This window comes from Oryza glaberrima, chromosome 1 (genome assembly GCF_000147395.1).
Source record: "Oryza glaberrima chromosome 1, OglaRS2, whole genome shotgun sequence".
NCBI classification, from domain to species: domain Eukaryota; kingdom Viridiplantae; phylum Streptophyta; class Magnoliopsida; order Poales; family Poaceae; genus Oryza; species Oryza glaberrima.
In genome coordinates, this window is record NC_068326.1 from 20,955,737 (window position 1) to 20,982,512 (window position 26,776).

Sequence of the window (26,776 nt, forward strand, 5' to 3'; positions counted from 1 at the left end):
GGATTTGGGGGGGGGGGGGGGGGGGGGGGGAAGCTTGCGAGGGAAGAAGAGGAGGCGGCGCCCTGAAAAGAAAACGGAAAAGAGAGAGAAGGGGTTTTGGAGTGGGAGAGGGGGGAGAGAGTGAGGCGTGTGAACGGCAACAGCGTTGGGCAGTTGGGCTGAACGGCGGTTTGGGCCGCCAGGGATGCTTTTCAGCTGGATGAGTGGAACGGGCCCGTATAAGGCTAAGGAGCAGCTATATTTATGGGAATAAGTTCACTTTAGGTCTCTCTACTTGTTGGTCAGTCCAATTTTCGTCCCATAACCACAAAACTTGGTACGACCCATCCCCCAACTTACGAAAACCGGACATATGAGGTCCCTCGACAGTATGGAGGATGTTTTTGGCCGACGTGACGCCTAAGTGGCTTCTTTGACTAGGTCTCTATCTCACGCACTGACGTGGCGCTTACATGGCAATTTTACCCATTGGGCCCACATGTCAGTTACACGCAATAATAATAAACGGCGGGCCCGTATGGCCCCACATGTCATTTTCAATATCATCTCTATCCTTTATCTCTCACCCCCTCGTTGGAGCAGTCGGAGCAAAGGTAGGCGGCCGCCAAAGCAACCCGCGAAGCTAAATGAGGTGGGCAGTGGCGACTGTTCCCTACTCCTCTCTCACTTCCCCTTTTTGGCATGTGGGCGGCGGAGGGTGCGACTGCAGAGCAGCGGGGCGGGGCGTGCGGCGGAAGGAACGGCGGGATCCAGAGCATGCTGGCGGTGCGGAGCGGAATGGGTGGTGAGCGCTCCCTACTCCTCTCTCCCTTCCCCTTTTCGGCATGTGGGCAACGGAAGGCGTGGCACAGAGCACACGGGGCGAACCGGCCGACCGGTGGAGCGGGGTGTGTGGCGGAAGGAGCGGCGGGGACTGGAGCATGCTAGCGGTGCAAAGCGGAATGAGCGGCGGGTACTCCCTACTCCTCTCTCCCTTCCCCTTTTCGGCATGCGGCTGGCGGAGAGCGGAGCGGCCGACCGATAGAGCGGGGCGTGCGGCGGGCGGAGCAGCGATGGCCATCGGACGACTGTGACAGGCGGGGAGAAGGGCAGCGCGCGGCGGCCACAGCCGTATGAGGAATCAACTTGGCGGCGGCGGCGTGAACCCGTTGCGCGTGCGAAAGGCGACCACGGCCGTGATCGTGCCGTGGCTGTTTGCTGCCCTTCGGCTCCTCTCAACTTGACACTGTGATGGCTGTCACTGCTTTTCCTCGTTGTCGCTCGATCCACCGCCACTAGAGAGGGGATGGAAAGGCAGGGGGAGGGAGAGGCCGCTGCTGGAGATGGGGGAAGCCGACGAGGCGAGAGGAGAAGGGCAGCCTCGACAGAGGAGGGGTGGATCTGTCGGCCCATCCCTTGCTCCCGTGCCGCCGCCACTGCTTCATGGGAGGAGAGGAAGAGTGGATCTGGCCACCCCGCCGCCATCGCCCGCCGTTTTATTTGCGATGGGGAAAGGAGGAAAGGAGAGAGAAAGAGAAAGAGAGATAAAAAGTCAAAACGATTATACTAATATGACCCACTATAGATAACTTGCACGGTAAAGTATGTGGCTAATGAGGTTCTTCATTTAGTTGGTACGCGAAGTTCGCTAAAATCGCAGGGCGCGCTGCTCGTAGAGCACTCACAATGGTAAAGTAAGGTGCTCTCTATAAAACATGTACATCTCAACAATAGATTAGATTAATAGTAAACCACCTCAATAGCATGTCTACATGGGTATCTCTAGCTATCTAATCTATTGCCTCGTTTTTCTCTATAGACTATCTCCAGGTTAGTAGATAGCTTTGTTCTCTCTCTTCATTTAATCTCTTTCAAGTAGAAAAATATGCTAACATGTATCTCTTATAAAGATCCTATAGATAACTAGTGCGGGTGCCCTTAGATCATCAGGTGTCACGGCCAAATCACAGAGCTCTGTCCTTATATAGATCACACGTGCTGTTCTCAGAACGATCACAAATTAACGGCCCGGATTGGCCCAACTGGCGTCTAGCATAAGATCCAACGACAGAGATCCGTCGATCACGTTTCCCTGAAAAAAAAAAAAAACGATTACACGAAACGCCCCCACCACGGCCGCATCTCTCCACTCTCCAGACTGGCCTTCTCGCGAACTCGCCTTCTTCTTCCTCCCCCAAGGCCCCAAGCCGCGCGACCCAGAGCAAAAGCCAAAAACCCGAGCTCCACACCCCCCACCGCCCATCCGCCGCGAAGCCCCGTCACCGCGCGCGCGCGCGCGCACAGCCATGTTCGCCGCCGCCTCGTGATCCCGAAGGCTCCCCGCATCCACCCACCCACCCACCCCTCCCTCGGGGGGGAGGGATTCTTCGGCCATGGCGGCATCGGAGCGGGAGGCCGCGCTCCTGGCCCGTGTAGCCGCGAACCACCTCTACCTCGGGCAGTTCGAGGCCCTGCGAGCGGCGCTCCTCAGCCTACGCCGCCGCGCCGACCCGGGCCTCGCCGCGGGATTCCTCCGCGCCGTCGTCGCCGCGGGCGGCCGCGTCCCCGGGGTGCTCTGGTCCGCCCCACCCGCGTGCCCTTCCCCGTCCCACCTCGCCTGGCTCACCGCGCTCGAGCTCGCCGCCCTCCCGTCCACCCCCAACCCCGAGGCGCTCCGCCTCAAGGCCGAATTCCTCGTCCTCCTCCAGCACGTCGCGGACGACCCCGCTGCCACCGGCGCCGAGGCGCGGGGGACCCTCTCTAGGATGCTGGATTTGGGGGTGGCGAGGCTCAAGCGCGAGGTGGAGGGTGGAGGGGAGGCAGGCGTCGGTGCTGAGGAGGTCGCGGTCTCCCAGGAAGATCTGACGGGGCTCTGGGGGGTGTTCCTAGACAAGGCCGAGCTGTTTGACGCGCTGTGTTCTGGCGTCTCGAGGCAGGTCGCATTGGACAGTGGTTTAGGCACGGATGTGCTCCTGTGGCTGCGGCGGAGCGTGCAGCTTGCACACCTGGACGCAATGAAATCACTTGTAGCGGCAGGAGATCTCGAGGGTGCCACTGGGCATCTTCGATTCCTTTGCCTCGATCATGGAGTGGAGGAGGATGAGTATAAGTAAGCTCTATTGCATATAGTTGGAATCTAAATATAAATCAAGTTGATATTTATTGTGGAACATCTCATCATCTGATAGGAGCGAAAAATTAGCTTCGAGGTGCAAATTGTGAATTTAGTGGACATCATAAGTTCTCAGCACATGCGTGAAACGGTAGGATCGGTGGTAGTTTTAGTTACAATCAGCATTTATTGTAAGAATACCATTTGTTTAACACTAACATATGAATGATGTAACATGTTTGGTTAACTCCATTCAATATCTTACAGCTCGATTAGGAAATGCATGTTTGTTGGTGCACATCTAAACATTTGCATGTAAATGACTTATTGGAGTGACAGTGGAGATGTAAATATTTTTAGCATGGTAGTTAGTATATTAAAAGATATTTGACTTGGGACTATACTCCCTCCGTCCCATAAGAAAACAACCTAGTACCAGATGTGACACATCTTAGAACTACAAATCTAGACATACCTGTGTTCAGATTCGTAGTATTAGGATGTGTCACATCCAGTACTAGGTTGGTTTTTTATGGGATAGAGGGAGTACTTCATGTTGACAGTGAGCTGTTTTGGAGTTATTGTGTAATCTCTGTCTGATTCAATGGTCTTGCTACATTATTCCAGTTGGGTTTGTAAACTCCCACCGTACACCTGTCCTTTAACTTCAGTTGTAGCCTATGTTTGTATTGCAAAGTACACTACTGACGGCTGCTTTCTAGTCACTGCTGCCATTCCATTGTAATGGACATGGGGGATTTAGATAATATAAGTGTGATCCATAATTTTGCAGTGCGGCTAACTAAAACCGCAATCACTAGGTGCTATCTACTTATGGCAAAATTTTTTTTCTGCAATTTGTTTTTAATATTTGGTCTTAACGCCATCATATTCATGTTTGCAGTTTAAGGTTAGACATAAAACCTGTATAAGTGGTTTCAGATTACATTTGTTCAACTAGTAGTATACTATGTACAATGGTCACAGTTTGGTGGCAAATATGGATACCTTCCATAAATTTTTAGTTTCTTTATACAGGATTGCACTAGGAGATCTTGTCAGAAGGGGTTGGCCAAAACCATCGAATTATGGTGGAACATGGTTTGAGTCGCACGATAGAATAATTAAAATGTTTGGATCAGCTCTTCAGTCTAGCACTCCCCAGCTTGTTCAACTGATTCAGGTAGCAAACATAATTTTTCTTTTATCATTTCTACTGGCATGCTTCTATTTGCTTTCCCTTTAATGGACAACCGAGGGGGAACTTGGAGTCAAATAATTAAGAAGAAAGGGTGAGCATGTTGAGAACCAAACACGGGACCACACACCCCTGCCACTAGGCTAGCAAGTGCAACTCATCCTTTTCATTTTCAACCAGCCTTTTCTTTTGTTGTAATAACCTAAAACTGTTATGATTTATATTACGATTCCTTTTCTTTCATGCAACGAATCTGACCTACCTAGGTCATTCAACATTTAGTTCTTAATATTATCTCATTGCTAAAGCTTTTCTTGCGTTTCAGGTAAAAGAAAACATTGTAGGTCCTTGAAATCCCATGTTCCTCATGATCCCACCACTGTTTCCCTCTCCACTCTATTTAATATATTAATGTTAATTTATCTTTTTTTGGAATGTACTCTTGCTGATTTATAGCTAGGTGGTGCTTATTTCTGTTCTTTGTTCTTTGGTTCTAGCTCATCTTGGATGACATTCTTTCTGAAGAAATCGAAGACCATGGTGCCTCTGATGCTAATTGGATGCCCCTTCCTTTCAAAAAGTTTATGGAAACATTGTCCTTGGAGAGGGGTGCTTATTTGGATGACAAAACCATGCTGAATAGGGCTATAACATCCTGCAAGAAAGATCTGTATCATTATTCCCGAATTTCTGGAAAACATGTCCTTGAAGTCGTTATGGAAACTGTTCTTTCTTTGATTAAGAGGGAGCAGCTTCAAGAAGCAGCTAACGTATGCATTTTTTTTATGGGATATACTGCCTTCTTTTTGCTACTATGAGCATTGCAGGACAATTTCCACTAGTTATATGCCTCACTGATACCTTCTGGCAAATGGCTTTCTGCAGGCCATTTCAATGTTTCCCCTACTCCAACCATTGGTTGCTGTCTTGGGGTGGGATATTCTGAAGGGTAAGACAGCACTGCGGAGAAAGCTACTGCAGTTATTTTGGACGAGCAAATCCCAAGCCCTACGACTACAAGAATATCCACATTACCGTACAGAGACAGATGAGGTACTTCTGTGCTTCTTGGCTCTCTTCATTTCTCAGGTAGCATGCATAGAAAACTTGTGAACGATTGTGACAGCTTCTATTGGCAGACATCCTGCGAGGAGTACTTGTGTGATCTTCTATGCTTTCATCTGGATGTTGCATGCTTCGTTTCCAGTGTTAATTCTGGGCGCCAATGGAATTTGAGGAATTCACTGTTGTTTACCCAACAAGAGCAAGATTCTGATGTTAACAGTACAGAAATATTAGACCCTTTTGTTGAGAACTTGATACTTGAACGGCTAGCTGTGCAGACCCCCATTAGGGTGAGTTCTAATTTATCTTAAAATCCGATTACTCTGATATTATTTCTCCACCAAGCATTCACATGGCTACATTTTTACTACACCTTTCCATATTTTACATTTTCTCTTTTGTCTTATTCATTTCGTGTTGAGTGCAGAGCCTTTGGTTTTGCAGTTGATGGCTCAATATTCTTGTGAAACCTTTTCTTCTTGTAACTTCCATATAGGTTCTATTTGATGTTGTCCCAGGAATAAAGTTTCAAGATGCAATTGAGCTTGTTGGTATGCAGCCACTTTCTTCAACAACTGCAATTTGGAAGAGGTTCATAACCATCTCTGTAATGGCATTTCACCAACTACTCCATCCGTTTCATATTATAAGTCGTTTGGCTTTTTTTCTAGTAAAACTTCTTTAAGTTTGACCAAGTTTATAGTAAAATATACTAGTATTTTCAACACAAAACAAGCATATTATCAAAATATATTCCATGTTAGGTTTAATGAAACTAATTTGATATTTTAGATGTTGCTAAATTTCTATTAATTTTATCAAACTTAACAAAGTTTGACTAGGAAAAAGTCAAACGACTTCAGAGGGAGTAATATTTATCCTTTTGATTTACATATTCAATATTGCATTCTTAACTTCTCACTTATTGTGTTTTGGTCCATTAAGATCTCACCATCTCTGTGACTCTGACCTGCCTTTTGCTTATCTCGATAATGCCTTAACTTGTTTAGAAGATTTCTTAACATTATTATGCAAATAAGGAGGGGGAACTTAATCTTATTTACGTATTGTTCACTCATAAATGGGCAGGATGCATGACATTGAGCTGATGCACATGCGATATGCGCTTCAGTCAGCCGCCCTTTCTCTAGGAGAGATGGAAAAGAGTGCAATTGATGGGAATGAACACCATTATCAGATAGCCTTGTCATATTTGAGGGAGATGCAAAGTTTTATGGAGGCTATCAAAAGTACTCCACGAAAGGTTGGCTTTGCTGCACATCTTTTTTGTTTGGCCCTTTGTCCTTAAATGAAGTGATGGTTTATGTGAAGCATGCAATACTTCTGTGCTAATTCTAAACGTTGTTTCTGAAATATAAATATAGAAAATCATGGGATCGTAAATTCTACCAAATTCTTGTTATCTGAACACATGTATATTACTACTTTTACACCTCTTTGTTTGTTAATGTTAAAGTCATCAGTTACATCATGTTATTTATATAAACTTTTTTTTTTGTTACATGCACTTATTTTGATGAGGATAATTCATAAAGGGAAAACAAGTCAACAAAACAACAACCTGATTCTAGATTCTTTCTCCATTCTCCATAGCACCAGATTCCTATCAACACCTACCTACTTTTGTCTATTAGCACCTCATCATTTGAAAATAACATATACCAGAGAATGGTCCCTTGTATGTCCCCTGTGACTTCATCCATCACAAATGCTAAAAATCATTAGGGCTCAGGGGTAACCCGTCATGTAGTCCTATCTTAATTGGGAAGTTAGCATCCTCGCTGTCACATTTTTGAAACTTTATGATTTTTCAGTGCCTACCACAGTGACCATTTTTGGTGTTCTGTAATATCCGATCTCCAAATTGATGAATACCAAGTCCAGATTCTTCTGCTCCAGTCAACCTTACATTTTGAAAAACAAAGTGACTAAAGGGAATCACTCACAATATTTATGTAAGAGAAGTGCATGCCTTACTGTCCTCTACGATCTTGTGCATTTCATGCTGATACTTCTCTGTAAAATCTTTAAATGGTGATGTTTGTTTTGACTTTTAGAGGATGAACTATGATGCCATTACCTTGATATCCATCTGCATAGAGCTCACATTGAACCTATTAATCGTGCCTTACACACGCAGGATTTGCTTAAGCAGTTAAAGACTTAAAGCTTCTTTTGCTATCTTTCCATGCAGATTTACATGGTCAGCATTGTATTATCATTGTTACATATGGATGACAGTATAAAGCTGTCAGAAGTAGCCCCTTCCAAATGTTCTGTTAGTCATGAGTGCTTCGATAGTAATGTTGAATCTGAAGAGAAGAACATGGTGACATCCTTTGTCGGGCTTCTTCTTGATATACTTCGTCATAATCTTATGTTAGATATGGATAATCAGTCAAGTATGGGGCTATCACCTGCTGGCAGACAAGCACTAGAATGGAGATTCAAACATGCCAAACATTCCATTGAAGATTTGGATTGGCGTCTATCTGTTCTACAACGCCTTCCACCTCTGTCTGAACGGCAATGGAGTTGGAAGGAGGCATTAGTTCTTTTACGTGCTGCTCCTTCAAAATTACTCAACGTGTGAGTTCCTTGTTGCTGTATATCAATTTTTTGCTGTCTATTATTGTGCTCAATCGTTTGTACATCTGAAAGATCATCATGCTCTCATGCTCTGATGCGAAAGGGCATGCAGTCTAGTGGTTGCAGTGACCTGAGTAGCACCCCAAGGTCCTGAGTTCAAATCTCCATAGGAGCGAATTTCAGATTGGGTTGTTTGAGGGGCTAAATTCCCAATTTAAAAGGCTTCATATATTCGGTTGGATGTAGAAGCCGGGTAAAAAAAAAAGCATTATCCGATATAGTTATTAGATTGATTTGTTTGTATGTGCATATCATCTTGCATCTTTGTTTACACAGCTAAGGTCACATCAAACTACGTGTAATCTGTGCATGTTTGCCCATCTGAATCATGCACCATGGGCATGCATCTCACTAAGTAGCTTACAACCCAGGGTGTGATGCTGTAGATTTTTGAGCCTATCAAAATCAAGCTCACAAACTAATCTCAAATAAAAATATAATCTATTACTAAATGCTGGAAATATGTAATTTTAAGTGAAAGTTTTATTTTGTATGTAGTAACTGATTTACAATTTCTGCCTTTTATAGCCTCTACTCTTTATTCGTTATTTTCTTTTGTTTCTTTTACTTATATGATATTTTAAGATTTAGTACACTACTTCGTATTATTTGTTAATTTCATTGTCTTTCTATCTTTTATTCGTTATTTACTACTTTTATTCACACATGATTGTGATCGGCTGTACATCATTGAAATTCTTGATAGATGTATGCAAAGGGCAAATTATGATATAGGAGAAGAGGCTGTACAGCGGTTTTCTTTGCCTGCTGAGGATAAAGCTTCTCTTGAACTAGCCGAATGGGTAGCTGGTGCGTATAGAATAGCACTGGTATGCTTACTCTTGCTATTTTTCTTCATTATTGCCTTATAGATATGAATTGTTTGGCTCCTCTTTATATCCATGCACTTTTAACTCATAGGCATCCACATGTCTGGAAAACACATAATTCCATATAGCTCTATATGGCCTGACTCACCATCGCGTGAGTGGTCCATATAGGCTATAGCAGTCTTTATGATGAACTATCCATATGCATAAGGCCTAGCTTTAAGGCAAAAATAACAATAATTTCTCTCTCCTCTCCCCTCTCCTCCCTCACATCACATGGTTGGTAATTGAGTGGGCCAGTGGGACCCAGGTTAAATGTCTTATCTTACCATATACTCCTCCGTTCCAAAATAAACCAACCTAGGAGAGGATGTATATGGTTGATTTTAGGGCTTAAGGTTCATCTTATGTCCTAAATTGTGGATGCCCGACATTGGCGTGATACCCAACATGAATAATTGACCGCTAATTTCTGTTGCACTATATTTGTAAAACCTAATATAATCATGGCATGATGAAGGATCTTGGGAACAGATCTACCCAACCCCAAGTACTTGTATAACTTTCATTGGGCAATGAAATGATTTGGCCGCATCTGTTTATAATCTCACCTTTTCTTTGACTGGTGAGAGCACACAGAGTAAAGCGTTTTGCAGTGTCATAGTCTCATAGACATGGTTAGCATATTTGGAGTGGCATATAACCTTATGATCTGTCTTCGTTCTTTCTTTTTTGGATGCTAATAGTTGCATTAGCAAAGGGAAAGGGTTCTATGCAGCATATGTGCATTCTGCAAAACAACTGAATGTTGACCAGTGCTAGAAAATATTGTGAAGTTGTATTGAACTTAGTTGTTCTTAGTTCCTTTTTATGCTGCCTGAAGATTAGCAAATACTTTCGGATTTTCCAGGTTGAAGATGCTGTAAATCGTGCCACAGACAACTCAAATGCCACACAAGAATTGGATATCTTGTCATTTCGTGCTCAGCTTGGTCCTTTAACTACTGTGAGAGTCTCTATTTATGGTCTGCATCAAATATTTTTCATGATCATCACTATGGATTTTTGACCTGAAAACACTATGTGAACTTTCAGATTCTGCTCTGCATTGATGTAGCTGCAACTTCTGCTAGGTCAGGAGATATGTGCCGATTTCTTCTTGATGAGGTAGGTTTTGATGGTTATGCATTTCTATGTCTTCATATTCTTATTCTTATGGACGTTGGTTCATGAAGATAGCATAAGGGCCCAAAACTCCAAATACTGGGATAAGGTTTGATCGCTTTTCAGAGTGGGGCTTATGTAATGAAGCTAGGCTTCACTTTAAAATTATGTATTAGCATATTGCTTGTCATGATAGAGTTACCTTGGTAACTTCTATATGGATGGTTCCCTGCTACAGTACCGCTGATACTAATTCACGCAAACCAGTAACCTTGAATTTGCTTATCCTCAAGGGTAGGATCCTTGCCATCCTAACAAACTATTTATCTAATTTCATAACTAAACCATTTCCTTCCTAACTAATGGTACCAAATGATTAGCATCTTAGTAACCAAACTAGTTATTTAGGCAATAGATAATTAGATATTATTATTGTGGAAGGTAAACTCTTCCTTAGTCATACTGCTACCATAGGCAGCACCCTTCTTGCTACAGTCCCAACGCCCATAACATGTACTCCCTCCGACTTTTCTTCAAGCGCTGAGTCCCTGACCACCATTGGTAGTAGTTGAAGCACCAGTACCATCGCGGACGCGCTTTCATTATTTAGGACTGAAACTTGGCCTAGCCTAACAGGGCCGCCGCCGCATTCCGATATTCTGTTCTTTTGCTTGTGTCCAGAGAGGGTCTCTGCCACTACAGCTCCCTGAGCAAGCTACCACCTTTTGCTTACCCTCATTGCCTTCATGATTTTAGAAATAAATCTCACCTCTCTGGACACATGCCCATTTGCTTTCACCATCAAACATATCCAGGGGCTTATTGGATCTGGTCGCTGCTGGACATGAGCCATACTCAGTGCCCTTGCAGTTGTTAGATCTGATCAGGTACTGCCATTTCCTGGTCACAGGCAATGGCCTTGACCATACAGCTGCCTGACTGCATTCATCACCGGTCGAGGACCTTGACCACACCATTGCTGACCATTGGCGCTCACTGTCACCTGGTCATAATTTGATGAAAGCACTGCACTACTGTCATGTTGACCCTGGCAATGGCCACATGATGACCAGTACTTGTCGCACATTTGCTGTCCTAGCCAGGCCATGTCACATTGGCGAAGAAGGCAGCAAATGGAAAATATCAGGTGGTAAATGCAAAAGAGTTTAGCTTTCAGTAACACCATTCATACAATTTATAAACAGTACTTGGCAAACGCTTTTACGTCAATAATTGAGTGGTACATAACCAAATTATCCATATTTCTGTAAAGGCCAGTAAATGATGTTTATCTATGTAAGGCACATTTCACTGAATGATGCAGCTTCATTAATCCTGAGAACAAAAAAAAAGGAACAATTAAACAGCAAATACTTTGTCTCTGCATGTTTTGCCCTGTTTAATTTGACATCGCGATTCCTGTTCTGCAGACAATTTTTACACTGTTATGTTATGTTGGTTCAAGTTGTACAGGCTGCACAAGTTCACTTGGATAACTTCTAGCTTATGGTATATAGTACTTATTTTTTAGATAATTGAAGGCTTTAAGTGGAAATTCTTTCACATATGCAGGCTACAAGTTTGTTATCTGAAATATTTCCAGGAAGCTCCCCAAAAGTAGGTCCAAATTATTGGGATCAGATCCAAGAAGTTGCTCTCATATCAGTGATAAAACGCATCCTTCAGCGTCTACGTGACATCTTGGATCTGGTGAGCTTTTGTTTTATTTGTAACCACTTGTAGACATTACTGGGTTGTTTAAAATCAAACCGTCCTAAGATGAGTACCACCATGTGCTGAGTTGCTGATCTCATGGTTTTTGAATGAATGTCTAGGACTTCTTCTTGTTTTGCTTCCTCAGTTATTTCCTGGGTGAAGTATTACACTGCTAGGAGTACAAATGCATTACTTGTAATAAGGGTTCCCTCAGCTTTTCCATGATTTTTTTCCCTCGAAAATGCAGGAGAGCTGCATTTCATTTCATTAAGGGGAAGAAAAACAACACAAAAACACAAAAACGCAGGAGAGCTTTTTCCATGCTTATTAGCACAGTCAATGTCAAGCTGTTTCTTTATAAGAATACTATGCATTGATTATGTCTGCAACTTTTAATTTGGTTATTGAACCAAAGCAGATGTGATATTCCTACTATTGCATGCTTAATAAAGCAAAACATCTATGCATTTTTTTAGGGTTAATTGGATCCATGCCATTATAACAAAAATTAGAATGACATATCTTTTGGTCTCATCTAGGAGGGCTATCCATATCTTCAATTAGTTTTTACCGAGATGAATGCCTCCTCATCAACTGAATCTAGCAGAGTTGGACAAAAGCAACGTCCTCTTGGGCTTCTGCACCAAATGATTGATGATGCTTTCAAAGGAAAGCGACAATTCTTAAATGGTAATTTTTTCTACTTTATTCGGTTGAGCGGTAAGTCTGTTTTCTGTGATGTTCTAATAGCATTTCTGAACAAATCTTTCAGGTAAGCTTCACAATGTTGCAAGAGCTATTGTTGATGAGGACTCTGATGGTACTTATTCAAAGGAGAGTATCAAGATAGAAAAGAGAGATATTTTGAGCTCTGAAAAAGGAATAATCCTTGGTCATGGACTTAGAATCCTAAAGCAAGCATCTAGGACTGACCAAATAGCGTCAACTGTTGTCGAAAACAATGCAGAGCACAAAGGATCTACTAGCAGATACCTGGGTCCTGTATCCACTAAGCCATCAACATATTTATCAAATTTCATAATATATATTGCAACCATTGGTGACATAGTGGATGGAACTGATACGACTCATGATTTCAACTACTTCTCCTTAGTCTATGAAAGGCCCAAAGATGTAAGCCATTTACAATTTTACATATCATGTTCTGAAGTCAGATCAAATCTATACATTTTCACTTTTAATGTTTTTCCTTCTTTGTACTGGAAACTTGAAATGACAGTCCTTACCAAAAGTTTCCCCATTTAGGATTATGTTTAATTGGCTGGCGTTTTTATTAAGGCCTGTTTGATTCAGTTCCCGTATCAATACATACTTAACTCATTGGGCTTCTGCCTTCTATTTTCTTTAAGTGACAATATTTTGTGATAGAAAATCTTGCTGTTAAGACCATCCAAAAATTTCTGTGTTTTCTTGTATTTTGTTTTGAGATCTCTTTGGCCTCAGAGCTAATGTGGAACCTGGAATTCATAATGTTAATGTAAATAGATATTAGTTGTTAGGTGTCCCTGGAATATCTTTTACAAGTTTTTGTGATTAAATGTTTAAATATTATCTCCGTGCCAAATATAGCTACTTCTGGGTTATGTACATAGCCAGAAGTTGTTATATTTTGGGGTGGAGATAGTATATTAGTTGAACATAGCAGTGTCCGATTCTGTTTCCTATGATTTTGTCTGACCTAAATTTTTATTCAAAGTGCTTCAACCATGATGGTTTATATTTGATTTATTTCAACATCCTTTATAGTTTCACCTTAAAAGTTGGGGATAAAACTTGGTAAGAAATCATGCCCACATGAGGATATGCCAATGATAACATTAATAAGGGCATGGTATATTTGTCTATGAAGTGAATCCTTTTTAGAAACAGGGGGTAACTAATGTTCAATGTGGGCCTATTTCATTATTCTGATGTGAAACCTGGTATTGATTTGTATGAACTCAATTACTGCTCTTTTGGCAGCATTCTGACCCACCAAACACTTTCCTTGTTTCTATTATGTTAATTTCTATGTGGCTCAAAAACTTAGGAGCCATATAAATTTGTTTCAGCATGCAGCTTTTAGTCATATAACATGTGTTTTGGCATGCAGCTTTTAACTCGTCTTGTTTTTGAGCGCGGAAGCACTGATGCAGCTGCAAAAGTAGCTGATACAATGGGTGTAGACTTTGTGCATGAGATCATATCTGCTTGTGTGCCACCTGTTTTTCCTCCACGCACAGGACAAGGATGGGCTTGCATTCCTCTTTTACCTACCCTTTCTAAAATTAATTCGGAAAACAGATCACAATCTGCTCAAGGATGGAGTGCGCACGATTCATCATTGTCTTCTCGTCAGGAGCCCCTTTATCCTCTTCAATTAAATTTAGTTAAACATTTGGCACAGTTGTCATCAGTTAGAGCAGTTTTGGCATGTGTGTTCGGAAGTAGCATACTATCTGGTGACAGTGAATTATGTTCCAATGTAAAAGATGCAAAACAAGCCCCTGAAATCAAGAGGTCATTCTATGAATTTGCTCTTGAGCAATCAGAAAGGTACTGAACTACTGATTAGTCATTTAAATGATTATATTTAACTTTACTTTTGTAATTGACTAAGTTCTTTACAGGTACCCAACATTGAACCGTTGGATACAGATGCAGTGTAACCTTCATCGAGTATCTGAATCTTCTGTATCAGCTGAAACTGACAATGAAGTCACCTTGCATCAGCCCAAGGGAAAGTTTTCTTTGAAGCGAGCCCGTGAACCTGACAGTGATGCCGAATCGGAGATTGAAGATATTGTCATAAGCGGGAAATCCACTTCAAATTCACTAGAATCTCCTAAGTGTGATGAGGCTAAATTAGAGCCAACAACTTTTATTTCATTTGACTGGGATAATGAAGGACCATATGAGAAAGCAGTTGAAAGGTAACACATCATTTGTATGCCACTCCTTCTGCTACTTGGAAAGGTTGTTTGAGTAGTTTGAATCTGATGACTGTGGTTACTTTGTTTTTGCAGGCTAATTAATGAAGGAAAACTGACTGATGCTCTTGCTTTATCTGACCGCTGTTTGCGCAATGGAGCTTCTGATAAATTGCTTCAACTGCTCATTGAACAAAGGGAAGAAATAAGTTTAGGGGCCAGACAGTCCCGTGCATATGGATCTCATAATTTTGGGAGTGATACATGGCAGTATTGCTTGAGGCTGAGAGATAAGAAACTGGCAGCTCAACTTGCTCTGAAGTATGATAAGACATTTTAGTTTGAACCTTTCATTGTTGCGATGAAACTTCTGATTTATACGCATATTTTGAGTTTTAGTGTCTCTGATACACATGCAATTTGTGTGCATTATCATGCTACCATCTTCTGTTATCCAGATGTGCTTATTGAGTTATTTATTGCATATGAACACTGGCAGGTACCTGCACAATTGGGATCTTGATGCCGCAGCAAATGTTTTAACTCTGTGCATCTGCCACTTACCTGAGAATGATCCAATGTGGAGTGAGGTAGCCAGATTTGCATCTAATTGCATCTTAAGTTTGTACATTATCTTCAAAGGTCATACTGTATCTCGTGATTGCTCACCATGATTTTGTTTTGTCTAAGAAAATCATGATTTTAAACATGCATGGCACATTGCCACCTTTGACATATGCCTACCCAAGCTAACACTAGGAATGGCTTACTGGCTTCTTGCCAAACTGCTTAGCATTTCATGTACAATATGCACTTGAATGATTACATTTTTGTGGGCAAATTTTTCAATGATAAATGCCCAAATCTGTCTGAAGTTTGAGCTTTATAGATCTTGTTTAGCATTGTTTGCTTGTTAAATCTCTGCCTTTTTATTTGTACAGGTGCTACGCATGAAGCAATCTTTGCAACGCTATGGTCATATTATGACTGCAGATGACCATTACACCAGATGGCAAGAGGTAACCCAATCAAATGTGCACAAAATACTGACTAAGCCAACCCTCCTCCCATTTTTTTTAAAAATTATTCAAATGCAACAAGCATAGGCTTCAGCCTTTTCTCCTCAACTTGTTAAGTGTGTTCATCATAAAATTTCTGACCATTGCTGAAATTATTAGGTCGAAGTTGATTGTGAAGATGATCCAGAAGGTTTAGCACTTCGACTTGCTGCCAAAGGAGCTGTTTCTGCTGCTTTAGAGGTTGCTGAAAGTGCCTCTTTATCAATTGATTTGCGGAGGGAACTGCAAGGCCGGCAATTGGTCAAACTTCTAACCACTGATCCACTGAATGGCGGAGGGCCAGCTGCAGCTTCGCGGTTTCTGTCAACCTTGCGAGATTCCAATGATGCTCTCCCTGTTGCCATTGGTGCCATGAAGCTTCTACCTGACCTGCGCTCAAAGCAGCTTCTTGTATGTTGGCAGATGTGACACATAAGTCAAGTGTGGTAAAGCTTTCCTTTCAGTGATTAAATTGAAATCTATTAATGTACTTTCAGGTACACTTTTTTCTTAAGCGTACAGTTGGGAATCTGTCAGATGATGATGTTGCACGACTTAATTCATGGGCCTTAGGTCTCCGGGTTCTGTCCTTATTGCCATTGCCATCACAACAGCGTTGCTCTTCTCTGCATGAACATCCTCAGTTGATCCTGGAAGTATTATTGATGATGAAGCAACTCCAGTCTGCTTCTTTGGTATTGCATTGCATCTCAACTGATTTTTTGTACTTCTTGACTCACAATCTTGAATACCCTAGAAGAATAAAAATGATTATCATCTCTCAGTACTAAACTCCTTACAGCTGCCATTATACTTGCTGTACCTGTTGTATTAATGGAATATTTCTTATTTTTGACTGCAGATTTTGAAAGAATTCCCATCCCTGAGGGATGACAAGTTAATTGTTACTTATGCTAAGAAAGCAATCTCTATTAATGTTAATTCTACTCCTAGGGAACCTCGACTAACTATCTCCGGCTCAAGAGCAAAGCAAAAAAAGGTTGCTGCACCAGCCAAAACAAATTTTGTGCAGAGCTTTGGTAACTTCCAGAGAGAAGCACGCAAAGCATTCTCATGGGTCCCTCGTGATAGTGGCACCAAAACACCCCCAAAAGATATTCTTCGGAAAAGAAAGAGTTCAGGTTCAGGAGGTGAAAGGTCCTCTTGGGAAGCAACACCTGGTGTACAGGAGGAGCGGGCACCTGAATACCCTTCTGAGGGGCAAGAAAGACTTCCTTTTGTCTCTGCTCCTGAGGAATGGGTGCTTACTGGAGACCCTGATAAGGATAACGCAACTCGTGCATGCCATAGATACGAATCCTCCCCTGATATTACATTATTTAAGGTAAGCCAAATTTATCAGGCTTTGTCTTTCTGGCAATGCTGCTGACTTTTACATTTTTATCCTCCATAGTCTGAATTGGCTCCTGTGTTTTTTCCATGTAATATGTTATGCATTGACGCTGGCCTAACTTTCTGCTAGCCTGTTGACTCTGTATGGTTTTGAGTTGTAGCTTTTAGTTATGTACTTATGTTCTTTGTATAAAAAAATTGAACCTTGCTGTTTAGTTGCCTTAGATTTTGATGATGTGCAGAAGTGTGAATTTGGTAGAATCATATGAGTAATACTGTGTTAGAAAAAAACATAAACAGAATTTATATATTGGAGCACATATTGTTTGCAACCGTGTGCCCTGGAAGGGACTTCCAAATTATCCAGGAGACCAGGACATGCAATGCACAGGTTTGTGACGAAACAGGATATAGTTGAGATGAATCTTGGGCCTAATAGTCTTACTGAGTTGTTATGTAAAATGCAATTGGAATTTACACTTCTTTTGTTAGATTGTACTGACTGACTAAACAGCACTACTCCCTCCATCCAAGAATATAAGCATATCTGGAGTTTTTTGGGGTGATGTGATTGGTTGACATGGGGAAGTAGCGGGGAAATTAAACGAGGGATGGTTGTGATTGGTTAAGATGAAGTAGGTGGGGAAATGCTTATATTCTTGGACAAATTTCAAACTTTCAGATGTGCTTATGTTCTTGGACAGAGGGAGTATACACTAAATAGGGCAACATAGTGACAGCATGCTAGTAGTTTCAGAGATGTTAGTTAATATTTGTAATGATACTCTTGTTGGTCTGCTTAGTTTTCATCCACTCCTGTAATTCAATTTTCTAATAAATTAATAAACTTAGAAAATGGATGTGTTTTGCTACTACTTTTACTAGCAAATCTTGTAAACATGTTAATTTATGAATTGGAGTTAAGGGGTGCTTTCAATGTTTTGACTTCCTGTTATCTATTTGCTCTAATTCTTCAACAATCCTTTTGTAGGCATTGCTTTCATTGTGCACCAATGATTCAATAGCTGGGAAAGGTGCACTCGAAATTTGTATAACTCAGATGAGGGATGTGCTGAGTTCCCTACAGTTGCCCCTCAATGCGTCTATGGACAACATAGCTCGAGCTTATCACGCGACAGAAACTTATGTACAGGTACACGAAATGGCTAACAAGATGGAACTTTTGAGTGGTACAGCATGCTAAATTAACAGTATGTCATATGTTCAGGCACTCTCTTATGCGAAAAATCTATTGAAAAAACTAGTGGGGACTAGTGATTTGTCAAGCAGCTCCGAAAGAAGTAGAGATGTTGATGATATTTCTGTGGACACGGGCAGTTCAAGCGCTGGAAGCCAAAATATAGATGGGCTGTCTGATCTCCTACCTCTAGCTGATTTGTGGCTAGGGCGTGCAGAACTACTTCAAAGCCTTCTGGGATCAGGGATTATTGCCTCACTAGATGACTTTGCTGATAAAGAATCTTCAACTAATCTGCGTGACAGATTGGTCAGCGATGAACGGTATAGTATGGCTGTATATACTTGTAAAAAATGCAAGGTACGAAGTGTTACAACTTATTTCTGGTTTATACTTCACACTTGCTATGACATGGACAGCAGGCTTAATGGTGTGATCAATTTCAGATTGACGCCTTTCCAGTTTGGGTTGCATGGGGCCATGCTCTAGTTCGAATGGAACATTACTCTCAAGCACGTGTGAAGTTCAAGTATGGAAAGCTCTGCTTGTAGGTTTTGCCAAAAGGAAATAGCGTTAGGGGAACACAAGAATATGTCTGCCTTCAGAAAATAAGACAAGAGGATAAATGAACTAATAACCTTTTCTGATCATTTTAGTTCTTTTAAGGTCCAAACTTTCGTTGTTAATGACGAAGAGGTTTTTTTTATTACTAGCTTCGTTTTGTTATATTTTTTCCTCATTAGACAGAAGGGATTTTGTCCTCTAGCATGAATAGTTTTTATATGTGAGGCCCAATTGTTAAAAGATGTTTAACATAAAGTTTGTCTATTTTCTTCTATCCTTCTACTTAATCACCAGAAGGATGACGAAATGTGTTTCCTTTATTAAATTCGTTGCTGAGATAAGTGAGTTAAAAGAGTCGCAATATAAATGGAATATTGAAACACTTTTTCGTACGTCCAGAGTGTGAGAGAGGAGATGTTGCTAATGCTGATCTAAAGCATTCTGAGTTTGAGCACTGTGTTAGCTCATTATCTTTTAATTTGCCTGTGGAAGTGATACTGTTTATCTATTGTAGTTTAACCTTCTGTTGTACTCCCTTTCCAGACAAGCTCTTCAACAATACAAAGGGGATGCAACTCATTTTGTCCTTGAAATCATCAGTACAATTGAAGGAGGGCCTCCTGTTGACGTTTCTTCTGTCCGTTCTATGTAAGTGATTAGCTTCAAGATTTTTTTTCCATATTTTTCTGAACTTGCAGTAAAACATTGTCCTTTGACAGACACAAAAACAGATGACGATCGCACTAAACACTCTGTGATCCATAGTTATATTGATGATGCTCCCTTGATAATTCAGCAATAGATCTTATATGCTATATTTAGTGTTTCTTTCTCTTATCTTAGTTGACATTATCTGTATTTAAGCTTGAGGCGAAAAACTGGTTACTGGCTGATCAATTCACCAAAATAATCTATTGCCACTTTCTAGCATTTTTGGGAACCAGGAGAAATTTGTTTCCTTCTTTTCAGTAACAATGCTGTTAACCTTGCATTGCAGGTACGAACATTTAGCAAAAAGTGCAGCTACCATTTTTGATGATTCACTTTCTGCTGATGCTTACCTCAATGTTCTCTACATGCCATCCACATTCCCACGATCTGAGAGGTCCAGGCAATCGAAAGGTCCTATGGACAGCCAGTTTGAATCTGTTGGTTCATACCTAGAAGATGGTCCTCGCAGCAACCTTGATGGAATCCGATATGCCGAGTGTATTCATTACTTGCAAGAAGTAAGATTTATACCCCCAACTGTATTCCTATTCTTCTTTCGCTAGCATACTGCCCACATGGTGCATAGATCTCAAATAAATATACTGTTAGTTCTTAAAAAGTGCAAAAGAAAAAAATAATCCAAACCCCAAATCTGTACACAACATTTACATCAGTGATCTTACAAATAACACACAGACGAGATCTTTTGAATTGAGAAGTTAGGGGTGTAGGCATACCATCACCACAACTCCTTTAGGCTGTGTTTGGAACCCTGGGTTCCCAACCCCTCTCCATCGTATTCCGCGTGCACGCTTTTCAAACTACTAAACGGTGCGTTTTTTGCAAAAAGTTTCTATATGAAAGTTGCTTAAAAAAATCATATTGATCCATTTTTGAAAAAAATATAACTAATACTTAATTAATCACGCGCTAATGTACCGCTCCATTTTCTGTGCGAACTGTGCTTGTTGGGAACAGATGCTTCTGAACACAGCCTAAGTCTACTGGATTATCCTAGCTCAGCTGCTTAAAAGTTATAGTGGCTGTTACTGTATGCACCTGAATTGTATTCCTCATGTCCTGTTCACTACTGGGGTGATCAAATTCGTACAAGATCTCGGCAGCTAAAGCCACAACCCTGAACTATTTTTCAAGTTTTGGTTCACAATTGGCACAGCTCCTTTTAGATGCATTTCAGAAATTGGATAATCTATTTAATATTTTGTCAATTTAAAGCAATTAATGGTTTTTTTTCGGGGATTCTTGCAGTATGCTCGACCAGAAATGCTTGCTTTCATGTTCAGGCATGGTCATTATGCAGAAGCGTGCTCCCTGTTCTTTCCATCAAATCAACCAACTGATGAAGGGGAAACATCTTTGTCTTCAATTCCGCGAAATGATCCTTTGACAACTGATTATGGGACAATAGATGACTTGTGTGATCTGTGTCTTGGATATGGCGCTATGACTGTTTTGGAGAACACAATCTTGACAATTACTCAGTCACCCACATATCAGGGCTCAGCTATGACTCAGTACATGAATGCTATCCTCACTCGCATTTGCAACTATTGTGAAACACATCGGCATTTTAATTACCTCTACAACTTTCTGGTACTGCTAACAAATTTCCCTTCGAATTATTCATGTGGAATACACTGATTTTGTGCCAAGTGTTAGTTACACTGATGTGGTGTATCAGGTTCTAAAAGGTGACCATGTTGCTTCTGGACTTTGCTGTATTCAATTGTACGTTAATTCAATGTCTCAAGAGGAGGCCTTGAAGCATTTGGGACATGCCAAGGTACACTTCTATCATATCTTTATAGCATAACATGCTTGTGGTATCTATGAATGATTGCACAATTGTGAGTTGTGCAATCCTTGCATTGTTATTGCTAGAGGTCTGGAGCATATGCATCTTGTCTAGCCTACTCAGGGAAGCAGGATCTTCGTAAACCAGCATTAGCAAAAGATTAAGTGACAACTACCACTCTCTTATGAATGGGAGGGTAGAGTACCCAATGATACTAGTAGTATTATCTAGTTATGAATTATATTAGCCAATTTTGACATTCTTTAAATTATTAGATGCTGCTGCCCATGGGCATCATGAGTTCTGACCTGCCAGTTGACCACTTGGCTTGTGCTGTTGTTGGTCCCGTGGCCCGTGTTCATGCAAAACATGGATATGCTTGGATTTAATTGGCCTAATCTCTGTTTCTAACTCTACCGTATCACACAATTGCTAGTTTGTTTATGAGGGTCATTGGTCTAGCTGAAATTTAATAACAGAATAAGCTTCATTTATGAGAATGATTTCTCCACATGTCCATACAGTTGTGGCCTTGTGGGTACATATGCTATCACCACCCAAATGTCTTGATAGCCAATATTGTTGCAAACTTCCAACTTTCAAACCAAACAACCCCTATTCCGTTCATCCCAATGCCCTAGCACAAGACTTGAAGCTCTTTGGATAGGTAGCATAGACCATGTACCTGAATATTCATGCCAACTGCTTCATTTTGTGTTATTTTGGAATTGACCAAGAAAATCACTTATATTATGGTCATAGTTGCAGAAAAACTCAGGTTTCTTGGTGAGTGGTAGTTACCCAATTCATTTATGCTTCAACTAAAACATTCATCTTGCACCTTGGGATTTAGTAAACCAGAACTACCTCTTTAGCTTTTTGGCTTCCATTTACTACTCCCTCCGTTTCACAATGTAAGACTTTCTAGCATTTGCCCACATTCATAAAGATGTGAATGAATCTAAATATTTATATATGTCTAGATTCATTAACATCCATATGAATATGAGCAATACTAGAAAGTCTTACATTGTGAAACGGAGGAAGTATTTTTTAACAACCCTTGACCAAATTTCAACTTGTTACCATCAAAATGCATGATATGAAACTCTGACTATTTTGCTCGTATATATTCATCAGAGTTAGCAAAGGCACTCTGAAGAGTAAAATTGTTTTGGTGGGGTTTAACACCTTATGACCATAAAACCTGGGTTAAGTGACACTAACCAAGAAACCTAGTTATTTGTGCAGCTACAGCCATGAAACAAATGTTTTGAAGTTTACTGTAACAAATAATGGTGAACATGTGTTTGCATAATATACTTTGTTGGGCAGATTGTGGTACCATAATACAATAGTTATGTTGCCATAATTTTCTGTGTTGATGCAACTTGCTCATCACACAGTGACACGGATGGCTGCTGTAAATAAAAACATTTTTGTTAAATATGGACCTGGGTTCATTTTATTTGGAGCTCTATTGTATTGTAAAATAAACAAATAATGATTTAACTGTGTTTTTCTTATGCTGGGCATTCTTATGAATGCAGTCACATTTTGAGGAAGCCTTATCGGTGCGAGATAGAACAACTGAGGCTACAAAGCTGGTACCAAGAACTGCTCGCAATAAGAGTGCATCAGAAAAAATGACTCGAGAAATGATAATGAAATTTTCTACTAGGGTGTCCTATCAGGTGAGGAAATTATCGAAACAGATAAAATTTCTTTGTCAAGCATTCATTATTTATTTTTTTATCAATACATGTATATATATATATATATATATAAAACCAGCATGACTATTATTTGTACTTCCTCCATCCCAAAATATAGCTACTTTTCTGGTTCAAATTTGAACTGCGAAGGTAGTTATATTTTGGGACGGAGGGAGTAGCTATGTAGTAATTTTGTATCTGCAATGTTAGATCTAAATCAGCTAAGATATTTTTACATGATCGATTGTAGATGGATGTAGTGAAGGCCCTCAATAGTGTAGATGGTCCACAGTGGAAAACTTCCCTTTTTGGGAATCCAACTGATGCTGAAACTCTCAGGTTTGTATCACTTCTTTGCTTGTGAAGGTCGATTCCCTTTTAACTGCTCTTGGAGGAGGTCAAATTATCAACACATTACTATCTAAGTGAAATGTGCCTCTTGGACTATCGCTACTATCACATGATAAAGTTTAATTTACATTTTTCACTTCATGATTTAGTTTTATCATGCTATTATTGAGCTATTTTAAGTGTAATACTGTAATGGCAGAACCGTCGACATAGTTTCCCTGTTAGTGCTTCAAATGGTTGAGAGGCACTAAAAGTGATTATGCCGAGTTTGTTCTTTTCATTATTTATTTGTTTTTTGTATCAAGGTTTCTGTAGACATTCGCTGGGACTAAACTGCTTTCTATGTTATCTTTATGACAACATTTAGTTAGATTTCATCACCTGTTGACTTGTCTTTCATATTATTATATTACAGGCGGAGGTGCATGGTTGTTGAAATGTTGGCTGAGAAGCATTTTGATTTAGCTTTTCGGATGCTTCATGAGTTTGATCTCCCTGGTACTTATTGAAATCAATATTTGCTCCTAATTTTGTGGAATTAATATTCCAAGATATGCTTATCGTGGACATGGAATCTACACACTCAAGTACTTTCCATTTCTTTACAGCTGTTGATATATATGCTGGTGTGGCAGCATCCCTTGCAGAAAGAAAAAAAGGTGGCCAATTGACTGAGTTTTTGAAGAACATAAGAGGAACCATAGATGATGATGAATGGGATCAGGTAACATTTACTCCGTAGTCTTTTTCTGCAGCCTTCAGCTTTGATTACATGCCAAGACTTGGAAAGAATATTCTTGGAGCAGAATATATTGGCCATGATAGAATCTTTTGAATTATGTGTTCTCCTTGTTAATCAGCTTGCCAGATGATGCTGGCTAGTTTTTAGTCCTATATCAAAATTCACGTTGTTCATATGTAATTATTGTCTAGGGTTCACAAATTTGATAGAATGCTATGTATATGCTTCCTAAAAAAAGAGTATCATATGAATGCTAACTCTTCCTATCAAATTCTATTTCCTATATTGCAGCATGAATTTGTTTCATCAGGTGTTCAACTATTTAACATGTTACTGATGTTCAGTCAACATATGCTTAAAGCCTTGGACATGCTTTGCATACTTATGGTCCTTGACAGAACAAATGTGCTTTATCATTAGCCCAATATGTGATGCCCATTGTTTAGTAGATCTATTCGTGTGTGAGGATAGTTTATTTGATTGCTCTGCTGATATATTTGTTCACTTGCTTTTAATAGGTTCTGGGGGCTGCTATAAATGTTTACGCTAATAAGCACAAAGAAAGACCAGATCGCCTTATCGACATGTTACTCAGCAACCACAGGTATCAGTTGTTCACTACATAGGAAAGATACTCAAATGTGCCACTTTATTGTCATGATGGAACTTAACCTTAATTTCCTCCTGCCTTGCCTCCTTTAGTACTACAAATTACTTTATGGTTCTGCTGATGTGGTATTTTAATTATTATATTATCTGTAGTTACAGGCTAGTGTTATAATCACCCAAATAGTAATTTGTTTTGGTACCAAAATCATTAGACACCAACAGCTTACTATGCAGACTAGTAGGCATTCAATCATAGGAGTTTCTATGAGACATGCCCCCCCCCCCCCCCCCCCCCCTGGGCATGAATCACTTCACAGACCTCTGCCACTATACCGCCCTCAATAAATCTAGCTAACATTTTTTTATTTGGGGTACAAACCATCTCCAATTACTTACCAAACATCAGCCGAATGGACTTTTACCCTTCATTCTTTTGACTGCCTGTCAACAATTGTTCAGGAAACAATCATGTTTATTAATGACTCTATGAGTTTAAGGTGAACTTTGAAGCACCTCTTTTCCACCCTTTCTAACCTGCTTCTGAACTTTCAGGAAAGTACTTGCCTGCGTTGTGTGTGGCCGTCTAAAAAGTGCATTCCAGATAGCCTCCCGAAGTGGAAGTGTTGCTGATGTTCAATATGTTGCTCATCAGGTCAGCCACCTTCACAGATCTACAAATGTTTCATGCTTGATGACAGAATAGGTTTATGGTTGTTCCTTTGCAAGTGTTCACTATAACCAGAGATCAGTTAAAGCCCCATGGGCCAAAATCTGGTGTGGTAGATAATGGGCATATGCCAATTGGATTCCTTCTTTTTAAGATCAGTTCTGTACTGTTTTATTGGATAAATGGTGGGGGAAAACTGAACTAGAAGTCTAATATTAAATGATTATTCAGGCCTTAATTTTAAGATCAGGTCTATACTGTTTTTATGGATAAATGGTAGAGGAAAACCCAACTGGAAGTCTAATATTAATGACTATTCAGGTCTATGTTAGGCCCTGAATTTTGAGGTTACTTATTTGGCACGTTTGTATTAAGTGTATTACCACAGTCACGTTAGGAAATGGTGGAGTTCATTGCATTTTCAAGATATTAACACGAGCCTACCTATCAGTTAGCCCCTTTGTCTTGTTTTGAATTTTAGATCTGTTCTCAGGACTCCAGTTGGCAATAGCATGGTTCAAAATGTTAGGGAAAATCGAAACTAAAAGTTTAGAGACTAAAAAAAGGAAGGCTTTTTTTCCCACTAGTAATGTTTTAGGGAAAAGATACAAGTAAATGAAGCAATATGTAGCTGAATATCCCCTCATCCTCTATTCACCGTATTTTGTTCTAACTGATGTTTCATGTTTGGTAGGCATTACATGCAAACGCGTTACCCGTTCTTGATATGTGCAAGCAATGGTTAGCTCAGTACATGTAATTCCATGTGCTGTGCCACCCCATAAATGCTGGAGTGCTCAGAACTACACAAAAGAATGGTAACATCAGGAGACATACTCCGTAGTTCTTTGGTGAATGATAACATCAGGGGACATACTACGTAGTTCTTTGGTGAAACTGCCCTGAGAATGCTGAGAGCAAGATCAAAGACCATGGTGTACAGTTTTCCTTCCTCATGTAAGCATGCGTGCACACCCATGCCTCTATATATATTTGTTCTTGCAAGTGGCCTTTTTTGTGGCTCATTTGCAAAGGGAGGTGCTTGTGGCTTCCTCTGTGGCTTAAAATTTTGTAGTTAACTAGTAGTACAAAGGGAGGTGCTTGTGGCTTCCTCTGTGGCTTAAAATTTTGTAGTTAACTAGTAGTAGTTCCGTTGCCTCTTATTAAAGTTGGAAAATGTGGCGTTTTTTTTTGTATAATGAAAATAATGTTTTTTTTTGGCAGTACAAAACCACAGCCCATGTGTACTTTTGGTGTATCTGGGTTTGCCTGTGCACAGTCTGCCAATCTAAATTGAATAAATATTGTTGGTTAAAGTTAACTTTCGT

At 40.4% G+C, this 26,776-nt stretch overlaps 1 protein-coding gene across 1 annotated transcript; it reads left to right on the forward strand.

Annotated features, from left to right (window-relative positions):
- The first annotated feature begins 2,166 nt into the window (after window positions 1–2,166).
- Window positions 2,167–26,595, forward strand: LOC127759901 (uncharacterized). The gene is made up of 36 exons (XM_052284118.1): window positions 2,167–3,088; window positions 4,130–4,274; window positions 4,787–5,059; window positions 5,175–5,342; window positions 5,429–5,644; window positions 5,851–5,945; window positions 6,444–6,618; window positions 7,570–7,964; window positions 8,731–8,854; window positions 9,765–9,860; window positions 9,950–10,021; window positions 11,591–11,728; window positions 12,274–12,424; window positions 12,507–12,868; window positions 13,848–14,290; window positions 14,365–14,667; window positions 14,761–14,985; window positions 15,164–15,254; window positions 15,606–15,683; window positions 15,843–16,133; window positions 16,220–16,417; window positions 16,585–17,067; window positions 18,067–18,228; window positions 18,304–18,633; window positions 18,720–18,802; window positions 19,381–19,485; window positions 19,835–20,066; window positions 20,818–21,162; window positions 21,251–21,352; window positions 22,915–23,058; window positions 23,330–23,418; window positions 23,846–23,928; window positions 24,039–24,154; window positions 24,691–24,776; window positions 25,334–25,433; window positions 26,143–26,595. The coding sequence occupies exons 1-36, from the start codon at window positions 2,373–2,375 to the stop codon at window positions 26,206–26,208; spliced, it is 7,281 nt and encodes a 2,426-aa protein (XP_052140078.1). The 5' UTR covers window positions 2,167–2,372; the 3' UTR covers window positions 26,209–26,595.
- Window positions 26,596–26,776: the final 181 nt, after the last annotated feature.